The sequence below is a fragment of the Tachypleus tridentatus genome, chromosome 1 (assembly GCF_004210375.1).
Source record: "Tachypleus tridentatus isolate NWPU-2018 chromosome 1, ASM421037v1, whole genome shotgun sequence".
Lineage (NCBI taxonomy): Eukaryota > Metazoa > Arthropoda > Merostomata > Xiphosura > Limulidae > Tachypleus > Tachypleus tridentatus.
The window spans coordinates 180,768,481-180,780,463 of record NC_134825.1 but is presented as its reverse complement, the minus strand read 5'-3'; the positions used below and the strand labels follow the sequence as shown (position 1 = coordinate 180,780,463).

The following is an 11,983-nucleotide window of genomic DNA, read 5'->3' as shown; positions in this document are numbered from 1 at the left end:
ACAACTTTAGATGTAAAACCTGTTCAGTAATAAACAAATCACCAGTGTACCAATAACAGTGAATCAACTTTACATGTAGAAGCTGTTCAGTAATGAACAAATCACCAGTGTACCAATAACAGAGAAACAACTTTAGATGTAGAACATGTCCAGTAAGGAACAAATAACCAATGTACCAATAACAGTGAAACATCTTTAGATGTAGGACCTGTTCAGTAAGGAACAAATCACCAGTGTACCAATAACAGCGAAACATCTTTGGATGTAGAACCTGTTCAGTAAGGAACAAATCACCAGTGTACCAATAGCAGTGAAACATCATTGGATGTAGAACCTAGTCAAGTTATTTTTATTAGTTATTATAAGTGCCCATAGAACCAGGACAGCTACAGAGAGTAAAATGCTTTCACTATACCATTAAATAGTAGAATTTATTCTGTTATAAATCTATTCTAATGATGCAAGTTTTCCTAACATAAAAAGCATCATACTCAGATGTTGAATGTGTGATGATTTCTATACTATCTGTTATGACAGAGTGTTAGCATCAGCTCGACTCACCGACTTAAGGAAGATTATTAGTAGTCAATTAGGCTTCGACGTTGTTCCTGAAAATTACGTTTTCTTAAGAAGTGTCGGACGGAATTTCACACAGGTTAGTGTTGTTTTATAAGTAGATTTGTTATTGTTCAGTGAAACTATTTTTATGATATAGGTCCTATATTGTTAGTGTCAACAGTGTTTAGTAAAACTATTGTTATATTTATATATAATTATATTTATATGTTGTAAAAATAATTCATTTGTTCAATAAAAGCATTGTTTGTATTATTCTGTTATTATCTTTGATAAATCAACCGTATGAAACGTTGAATGTATATTCGATTATATAACAAGAATTAGAAAAGATGTATTTTTTAAGAAATATTTTTCTGATGAATTATTGTTTCAAACCCCTAGTGTTAACTACCAGTCTTCTTGCATGTTTTATACCAATACACTTGTGTCTCAGTACTAATTCCTATACGGTAAAAAAAGTTTTTTTTAGTAAAATAATTTTACTTGTCTGTTCTTCCAGGTAACTCCTCAGCAAGAAAAAGATTTGAAAGCCAAATATTATATGCCACCAGTAGTAAGTTTTATTTTATATATATATATATATTTCTTTAATTGTTTGTTATTTATTATTTGTTGTGTTTTTCTCTCTGGTTTTCTGTGTGACAGCTTACAAAAGTCAGTAACATAAACGTTAACCTGTTGTGTAATAGTTAGCAAAACTCAGGAACATGAACCTTAGCCTCTATGTAACAGATGACATTTGAAGTAACATATGAAAGAAAAGTATTGGTTCTTTACAAAACTAACAAGTGACATCTCAAGGTCATGTAACTAAAGCATTTTCGTATTCCTGAGTATATGAATGTCATGAAACTAAGACATTTTGGTATTCCTGAGTATATGAATGTCATGAAACTAAGACATTTTGGTATTACTGGGTATATGAATGTCATGAAACTAAGACATTTTGGTATTACTGGGTATATTAATGTCATGAAACTAAGACATTTTGGTATTACTGGATATATGAATGTGTAAGGGTCATAGTTAAATTTAACTGTAGAGATATCTCTGATAATCATAGACGTAATTTTCCTAACGTATTCGGCCTGGTCCAGTAACTCACAGAATTTTACAGTCTTATATCAGCCCTTAATAACTATAGTAATGAGCTCATATTAAGTACAAAGACAAAACTGGAACATTTGAAGCACATTTTAATAACACATGAGGCTCGGTTGACAAAACTAAAAGTAAAATAAACTAAAAAAAACAACTTACAAATGAAGTCTCTCTGTAGTAAAATAGTTCGCAGTGTGTAAATATAGTTGTTCAGCTATATTCAGAATGTTGGTATAGGTTTAATATTCTGTACAAAACCATTGCTGGTATAGGTTTAATATTCTGTACGAAACCATTGTTGGTATAGGTTTAATATTCTATACGAAACCATTGTTAGTATACGTTTAATATTCTGTACGAAACCATTGTTGGTATAGATTTAATATTCTGTACGAAACCATTGTTGGTATAGGTTTAATATTCTGTACGATACCATTGTTGGTATAGGTTTAATATTCTGTACGAAACCATTGTTGTTATAGGTTTAATATTCTGTACGAAACCATTGTTGGTATAGGTTTAATATTCTGTACGAAACCATTGTTGGTATAGGTTTAATATTCTGTACGAAACCATTGTTGTTATAGGTTTAATATTCTGTACGATACCATTGATGGTATAGGTTTAATATTCTGTACGAAACCATTGTTGGTATAGGTTTAATATTCTGTACGAAACCATTGTTGTTATAGGTTTAATATTCTGTACGAAACCATTGTTGGTATAGGTTTAATATTCTGTACGAAACCATTGTTGTTATAGGTTTAATATTCTGTACGAAACCATTGTTGGTATACGTTTAATATTCTGTACGAAACCATTGTTGGTATAGGTTTAATATTCTGTACGAAACCATTGTTGGTATAGGTTTAATATTCTGTACGAAACCATTGTTGGTATAGGTTTAATATTCTGTACGAAACCATTGTTGGTATAGGTTTAATATTCTGTAAGGAACCATTGTTGGTATAGGTTTAATATTCTGTACGAAACCATTGTTGGTATAGGTTTAATATTCTGTACGAAACCATTGTTGGTATAGCTTAAATATTCTGTACGAAACCATTGTTGGTATAGGTTTAATATTCTGTACGAAACCATTGTTGTTATAGGTTTAATATTCTGTACGAAACTATTGTTGGTATAGGTTTAATATTCTGTATAAAACCACAGTTGCTATAGGTTTAATATTCTGTATAAAACCACAGTTGCTATAGGTTTAAAATCCTGTATAAAACCACAGTTGCTATAGGTTTAATATCCTGTATAAAACCACAGTTGCTATAGGTTTAAGATCCTGTATAAAACCACAGTTGCTATAGGTTTAATATCCTGTATAAAACCACAGTTGCTATAGGTTTAATATCCTGTATAAAACCACAGTTGCTATAGGTTTAAGATCCTGTATAAAACCACAGTTGCTATAGGTTTAAGATCCTATGTGAAACCATTGTCAGTACAGGTTTAATATCCTGTATAAAACCATATAGTTGTTTATAACTCATGTCTCTTGTTTTATCAGAATCAGAGGTTCTTCTGTTTATAGTTCTGTAACTCATATCTCCTGAGTTTTCATCAGAACCAGAGGTTCTTTTGTTTGTAGTTCTATAACTCATATCGCCTGGTTTTATCGGTATAATACAGGGTAAGCTGTTCTCATATCTCCTGGTTTTATCGGTATAATACAGGGTGCTGTTGTCATATCGCCTGGTTTTATCGGTATAATACAGGGTAAGCTGTTGTCATATCTCCTGGTTTTATCGGTATAATACAGGGTAAGCTGTTGTCATATCTCCTGGTTTTATCGGTATAATACAGGATAAGCTGTTGTCATATCTCCTGGTTTTATCGGTATAATACAGGATAAGCTGTTGTCATATCTCCTGGTTTTATCGGTATAATACAGGGTAAGCTGTTGTCATGTCTCCTGGTTTTATCAGTATAATACAGGATAAGCTGTTGTCATATCTCCTGGTTTTATCGGTATAATACAGGGTGCTGTTGCGTCATAGTGACTCTAATCGATGTTCTTCGCTTTTACTCAAATTGAGTTTTAATTTTTTTTCCTTTCGTGTTTTTTGGCATCGATTGTTCTCTCAGAAGTTGAAGTCAAACTGCCCATATTGCAGTCGTTCTGATAGCTATGCGAGAAGATTTATTGTCGATTTCGATTGGTCGCTTCAAATCTGAATCGCTGGTAATGGTATCTGGAAACAACAATAAACGATAACATTACTTTCTTAATATTAATAGATTGTTTAGATCGCTAGTTGAAAACAGTTAAAGGTTTTATAACAACGAACTAGTTAAAGTAGCAGTAATGAACAAATGAAATAGAGATTGAAATCGCTTTCTTATATATACCTTTTATATACCTTATATATACCTTTATGGATGGAATTTTGACCTTGAAGGTTTCTGAACCTGAGATCTACTTGAAAGAAGGAAGTTACATTGGTAACCCTAACTGTTCACCAGAAGAAGAAAGTGGAGAAGATAAAACACACAATAAAAGTCACAGAAGTACAGGTGTGTAACAACAACTGTATGTAGTTTTATACTAAGTAGACTGTATTACTTCTAGAACTATAACTGTATGTAGCTTTGTACTAAGTAGACTGTATTACTTCTAGAACTATAACTCTATGTAGCTTTATACTAAGTAGAGTGTAATACTTCTAGAACTATAACTGTATGTAGCTTTATACTAAGTAGACTGTAATACTTCTAGAACTATAACTGTATGTAGCTTTATACTAAGTAGACTGTATTACTTCTAGAACTATAACTGTATGTAGCTTTATACTAAGTAGACTGTAATACTTCTAGAACTATAACTGTATGTAGCTTTATACTAAGTAGACTGTAATACTTCTAGAACTATAACTGTATGCAGCTTTATACTAAGTAGACTGTGATACTTCTAGAACTCTAACTGTATGTAACTTTATACTAAGTAGACTGTAATACTTCTAGAACTATAACTGTATGTAGCTTTATACTAAGTAGACTGTAATACTTCTTGAACTATAAACGTATGTAGTTTTATACTAAGTAGACTGTAATACTTCTAGAACTATAACTGTATGTAGCTTTATACTAAGTAGACTGTAATACTTCTGGAACTATAACTGTATGTATGATTACACTAAGTAGACTGTAATACTTCTAGAACTATAACTGTATGTAGCTTTATACTAAGTAGACTGTAATACTTCTAGAACTATAACTGTATGTAGCTTTATACTAAGTAGACTGTAATACTTCTAGAACTATAACTGTATGTAGCTTTATACTAAGTAGACTGTAATACTTCTAGAACTATAACTGTATGTAGCTTTATACTAAGTAGACTGTAATACTTCTAGAACTATAACTGTATGTAGCTTTATACTAAGTAGACTGTAATACTTCTAGAACTATAACTGTATGTAGCTTTATACTAAGTAGACTGTGATACTTCTAGAACTATAACTGTATGTAGCTTTATACTAAGTAGACTGTAATACTTCTAGAACTATAACTGTATGTAGCTTTATACTAAGTAGACTGTAATACTTCTAGAACTATAACTGCATGTAGCTTTATACTAAGTAGACTGTAATACTTCTAGAACTATAACTGTATGTAGCTTTATACTAAGTAGGCTGTAATACTTCTAGAACTATAACTGTATGTAGCTTTATACTAAGTAGACTGTAATACTTCTAGAACTATAACTGTATGTAGCTTTATACTGAGTAGACTGTAATACTTCTAGAACTATAACTGTATGTAGCTTTATACTAAGTAGACTGTAATACTTCTAGAACTATAACTGTATGTAGCTTTATACTAAGTAGACTGTGATACTTCTAGAACTATAACTGTATGTAGTTTTATACTAAGTAGACTGTAATACTTCTAGAACTATAACTGTATGTAGTTTTATACTAAGTAGACTGTAATACTTCTAGAACTATAACTGTATGTAGTTTTATACTAAGTAGAGTGTAATACTTCTAGAACTATAACTGTATGTAGCTTTATACTAAGTATACTGTATTACTTCTTGAACTATAAATGTATGTAGGTTTATACTCAGTAGGCTCTAATTGTTCAACAACCATAGTTGTATGTAGCTTTATACTAAGTAGACTGTAATACTTCTAGAACTATAACTGTATGTAGCTTTATACTAAGTATACTGTATTACTTCTTGAACTATAAATGTATGTAGGTTTATACTAAGTAGACTGTAATACTTCTAGAACTATAACTGCATGTAGCTTTATACTAAGTAGACTGTAATACTTCTAGAACTATAACTGTATGTAGCTTTATACTAAGTAGACTGTAATACTTCTAGAACTATAACTGTATGTAGCTTTATACTAAGTAGACTGTAATACTTCTAGAACTATAACTGTATGTAGCTTTATACTAAGTAGACTGTAATACTTCTAGAACTATAACTGTATGTAGCTTTATACTAAGTATACTGTAATACTTCTTGAACTATAAATGTATGTAGGTTTATACTCAGTAGGCTGTAATTGTTCAACAACCATAGTTGTATGTAGCTTCTCACTTAGTAGACTGTAATTGTTCAACAACCATAATTGTATGTAGCTTCTACTTAGTAGACTGTAACTATAAATGTATCTGTCTTTATACTTGGTAGACTGTAATTGTTCCACAACTATAATTATATTTATCTTCATACTTTGTAGATTGTAACTGTTCCACAACTATAACTGTATGTAACTTTATACTGGGTTGTTTGTAATAGTTCTAGAACTGTAAGTTTATGTATGTTTATACTCAGTAAACTGTAATAGTTCTAGAACTGTAACTGTATGTATGTTTATACTCAGTAGACTGTAATAGTTCTAGAACTGTAACTGTATGTATGTTTATACTCAGCAGACTGTAATAGTTCTAGAACTGTAACTGTATGTATGTTTATACTCAGTAGACTGTAATAGTTCTAGAACTGTAACTGTATGTATGTTTATACTCAGTAGACTGTAATAGTTCTAGAACTGTAACTGTATGTATGTTTATACTCAGTAGACTGTAATAGTTCTAGAACTGTAACTGTATGTATGTTTATACTCAGCAGACTGTAATAGTTCTAGAACTGTAACTGTATGTATGTTTATACTCAGTAAACTGTAATAGTTCTAGAACTGTAACTGTATGTATGTTTATACTCAGTAGACTGTAATAGTTCTAGAACTGTAACTGTATGTATGTTTATACTCAGTAGACTGTAATACTTCTAGAACTATAAGTGTATGTAGCTTTATACTAAGTAGACTGTAATACTTCTAGAACTATAACTGTATGTAGCTTTATACTAAGTAGACTGTAATACTTCTAGAACTATAACTGTGTGTAGGTTTATACTCAGTATACTGTATTACTTCTTGAACCATAGTTGTATGTAGCTTCTTACTTAGTAGACTGTAACTATAAATGTATCTCTCTTTATACTTGGTAGACTGTAATTGTTCCACAACTATAATTAATTATATTTATCTTCATACTTTGTAGATTGTAACTGTTCCACAACTAAAACTGTATGTAACTTTATACTGGGTTGTTTTAATAGTTCTAGAACTGTAACTGTATGTATGTTTATACTCAGTAGACTGTAATAGTTCTAGAACTGTAACTGTATGTATGTTTATACTAAGTAGACTGTAATACTTCTAGAACTATAACTGTATGTAGCTTTATACTAAGTAGACTGTAATACTTCTAGAACTATAACTGTATGTAGCTTTATACTAAGTATACTGTATTACTTCTTGAACTATAAATGTATGTAGGTTTATACTCAGTAGGCTCTAATTGTTCAACAACCATAGTTGTATGTAGCTTCTCACTTAGTAGACTGTAATTGTTCAACAACCATAATTGTATGTAGCTTCTTACTTAGTAGACTGTAACTATAAATGTATCTGTCTTATACTTGGTAGACTGTAATTGTTCCACAACTATAATTATATTTATCTTCATACTTTGTAGATTGTAACTGTTCCACAACTATAACTGTATGTAACTTTATACTGGGTTGTTTGTAATAGTTCTAGAACTGTAAGTGTATGTATGTTTATACTCAGTAAACTGTAATAGTTCTAGAACTGTAACTGTATGTATGTTTATACTCAGCAGACTGTAATAGTTCTAGAACTGTAACTGTATGTATGTTTATACTCAGTAGACTGTAATAGTTCTAGAACTGTAACTGTATGTATGTTTATACTCAGTAGACTGTAATAGTTCTAGAACTGTAACTGTATGTATGTTTATACTCAGTAGACTGTAATAGTTCTAGAACTGTAACTGTATGTATGTTTATACTCAGCAGACTGTAATAGTTCTAGAACTGTAACTGTATGTATGTTTATACTCAGTAAACTGTAATAGTTCTAGAACTGTAACTGTATGTATGTTTATACTCAGTAGACTGTAATAGTTCTAGAACTGTAACTGTATGTATGTTTATACTCAGTAGACTGTAATACTTCTAGAACTATAAGTGTATGTAGCTTTATACTAAGTAGACTGTAATACTTCTAGAACTATAACTGTATGTAGCTTTATACTAAGTAGACTGTAATACTTCTAGAACTATAACTGTGTGTAGGTTTATACTCAGTATACTGTATTACTTCTTGAACCATAGTTGTATGTAGCTTCTTACTTAGTAGACTGTAACTATAAATGTATCTGTCTTTATACTTGGTAGACTGTAATTGTTCCACAACTATAATTAATTATATTTATCTTCATACTTTGTAGATTGTAACTGTTCCACAACTAAAACTGTATGTAACTTTATACTGTAACTGGTTGTTTTAATAGTTCTAGAACTGTAACTGTATGTATGTTTATACTCAGTAGACTGTAATAGTTCTAGAACTGTAACTGTATGTATGTTTATACTCAGTAGACTGTAATAGTTCTAGAACTGTAACTGTATGTATGTTTATACTCAGTAGACTGTAATAGTTCTAGAACTGTAACTGTATGTATGTTTATACTCAGTAAACTGTAATAGTTCTAGAACTGTAACTGTATGTATGTTTATACTCAGTAGACTGTAATAGTTCTAGAACTGTAACTGTATGTATGTTTATACTCAGTAGACTGTAATAGTTCTATTCATTCGAACACTATCACATCGTTGAAAACTGAACAACATACAAATTTCGCTACTGAAGATATAGCCTGTTCTGATATGGAATGGAAAGCCTCGAAACGGAGAACCAGGCGTGTAATAGGTGGTACGAGAAGTACTTCAGATTTTCGTCACGGTTCAGAGGAAGTTAAAGGAAATAAACAAAGTCCGTTGTAAGTATATATATGTATTTACTAGCCAGATATAATACTATCTGTTTATGTACAACAAAGTCCGTTGTAAGTATATATATGTATTTACTAGCTAGATATAATACTATCTGTTTATGTACAACAAAGTCCGTTGTAAGTATATATATGTATTTACTAGCTAGATATAATACTATCTCTTTATGTACAACAAAGTCCGTTGTAAGTATATATATGTATTTACTAGCCAGATATATATCTATTTCATAACGAATTATATATATATTTAATAACCAAGTATATATGTATTTAATAACCAAATACGCATGTATTTAATAGCTAGATATATCTATTTCATAACGATATATCTATATATATATTTTAATAACCAAGTATATATCTATTTAATAACCAAGTATATATCTATTTAATAACCAGATATATATTTATTTAATAACTACATATATATATATTTAATAGCAAAATATATAATATTTAAGAATCAGATATATTCCTATTTAAATACCAGATATATAACTTTATAATAACCAGATATACATCTATTTAGTAACCGAATTCGTCTTCATGTATCACATAATATTCTCTTTGATTTTAATTTTCTTCTCTTGGATTCAAAGATTGGAGTAACATCAAAATATTTTAAAATAAATGTATTTATTTATTTTGGTTTCAAGAGTAAAAGACGAAGAAACGGAAGAACGAGACATCTTGAACAGTAAAGGACGCCATTTTGAATACCGGAACCGAGGAGAATACAGCGATGTAGAAGATATGAAAGGCAAAACAAGATTGGATAAAAGAGAGAAACGAACTGAAATAAGGGGTAAACACCATGGACTTTCTTCTAATAGAAAGGAAAATGTCGATCTGAAGTCTCAATCTACAAACCAAAACCTTAGAAACAGTGGAACACAACCAATAAAAGAAATATCTGAATGTGATGAAACTAACAAGAAAGAAACAGTAGAAGGTTCTTCACCGAACAGACAACGAGTAAAAAGTAGTGAGAAACGTAAGAACCGAAAACAGAAAAGACTGGCCCAGAGTAGCAGTTTAGACAAGTCTGTTAAAGAACAATCTATTGTGGACAGTGCCAGAGGGTCGTCTTCTGGAAACACAAATGATAAGTTTGTTATTGAAAAAACCAGTATAAAACTTCTTGATTCCGATGGAAGAAATATGTCTAATGATGACATTCGCGAAATGGTTAAGTTTATAGAAGGTAAAGAAAATGACCCAGAAGTAGAGAATGGAGCAGATTTGGTTCAAGAGCGCAATCTGACATCAGAGGAAGATGGATATAAAGATAGTTACATTGTTACAAAAACAGTAACCGAGAGAAGTAAGAAAGTTTCAAGTACTGCTGATGAGGAACCAAATGACAGAAACAACGAACCTGACGGATCGATGACCTTTGTGACCGAGTATCACGAAGAATGGATTGAGAATAATAACTCAGAAGGAATACCTTATGACCTAACTAAGGATGGTACAAAAGATGAAGCAAGCCATAACAGTACTCCCACAGAACCAAACCCAAAGATTACAGATGTGGAAAGTGATATTACTTGGTCAGTCAAGGAGAAAGGATCTAATGGCTATGCTATAAAGCAAACCGTGACCCGAGAAAAGAGAACGGAAACAAGAAGTAGGAAGCTTACAAGCAACAGTGAAGAGGTGCCAAAAGAAGTACATTATGTGACTGAAAAATTGGTTGAAAATGATATCTCAGGATTATATCACCATCGTGATGATGAGAAGCAAGAATCAGAAGTGGCTCTAAGTGCTCCTGGAAACGAAAACTTAAAGACTAGTCCTGGAAAATACCCTGAAGAAAATAAACGAGGTCGAATAAGAATTGAAGTGTGTGTGAAGGAACTTGGTGAAACAACAACACAGACAGACAGTGTGGGAACAGATAACATAACAGAAGGAAATAAGTCAAGTATTGGAGAAAACGATGAGATTTTAAAGCATCATGATACAGAAACACGAGAAACTGGATCTGAGTTGTGATGACAGAGGAACAAAGTGGTTTGGATAATGAATTAGGACACGTAAAAAGAACTAAGAAAGGTGAGGTTGATGTTACAAGCGAAGCAGAAGGACGTGGATTTGGAGATAAATCAGAATTTGCAAAGGAAGCAGACGAAAATATATTTAGTTACAAAACAGAAAGGATAAGCAGAATAGAAGAAAGTGGATTCATTGATGATCCAGATATTAGAAAAGAAGAAGAAAATAGTGGCTTTGATGATAAACTAGATAGTGGAAAAATTGAAGAGCGATTCTTTACAGATTTATCAGAAAATGTAAGAGAAACTGGAGTTGGATATGGTGATGTACCAACAACTATAAAAGATGGACAAGCACGTGAAATGGCCAGTAACTCTGAAATTTCAAAAGAAGGTGGTGTTGGTGAGAGATCAGATTTTGGGACAGGGATAGAACGTAGACGTGGTTATGTATCAGAAGATGAATTTGGTGATAGTCCAGACATTAGAAAAAAGACAAAAGAAGAAAATAGACTTACTGCTGGATTAGCTATTGGAAACGAAGCAAAAGAAAGTGGTTTTGACGAGAAATCAGAAACTACAACAGAAACAGGAGAACAGTTATTTGGTGATGGATCAGGAGCTACAAGAGAAACAGGAGAACAGTTATTTGGTGATGGATCAGACTCTACAAGAGTAGAAGGAGAGCAATTATTAGGTGATGGATCAAAACTACAAGAGTAGAAGGAGAACAGTTATTTGGTGATGGATCAGAAACTACAAGAGAAACAGGAGAACAGTTATTAGGTGATGGATCACAAACAACAAGAGTAAAAGGAGAACAGTTATTTGGTGATGGATCTGAAGCTATTGGAGTAGAAGGAGAACAGTTATTTGGTGATGGATCAGAAACTACAAGAGAAACAGGAGAACAGTTATTTGGTGATGGATCAGAAACTACAAGAGAA

General features: G+C 31.5%; 2 protein-coding genes across 2 annotated transcripts in view; both read left to right on the top strand.

Annotated features, from left to right (window-relative positions):
- Positions 1-502: 502 nt before the first annotated feature.
- Positions 503-11,037, top strand: LOC143233808 (uncharacterized). The gene is made up of 5 exons (XM_076470508.1): positions 503-655; positions 1,079-1,132; positions 4,095-4,209; positions 8,895-9,024; positions 9,696-11,037. Exons 1-5 carry the CDS (start codon positions 503-505, stop codon positions 11,035-11,037), a joined length of 1,794 nt encoding a protein of 597 aa, XP_076326623.1.
- The window catches only part of LOC143233804 (uncharacterized), a 24,723-nt gene continuing 23,776 nt past the window's right edge, over positions 11,037-11,983 (top strand). Inside the window, exon 1 of the mRNA XM_076470493.1 lies at positions 11,037-11,643. Within this exon, the coding sequence (XP_076326608.1) occupies positions 11,037-11,643 (607 nt within the window). The remainder of the gene's footprint in view (positions 11,644-11,983) is intronic.

Excerpts from the sequence above, each read along its gene's own strand:
- LOC143233808 (XM_076470508.1), top strand. The coding sequence starts at position 503 with ATGTGTGATGATTTCTATACTATCTGTTATGACAGAGTGTTAGCATCA. Across the intron at positions 1,133-4,094 it reads AATATTATATGCCACCAGTA|GTTTCTGAACCTGAGATCTA; the intron begins GTAAGTTTTATT and ends TTGACCTTGAAG. Across the intron at positions 9,025-9,695 it reads GGAAATAAACAAAGTCCGTT|AGTAAAAGACGAAGAAACGG; the intron begins GTAAGTATATAT and ends TTTGGTTTCAAG.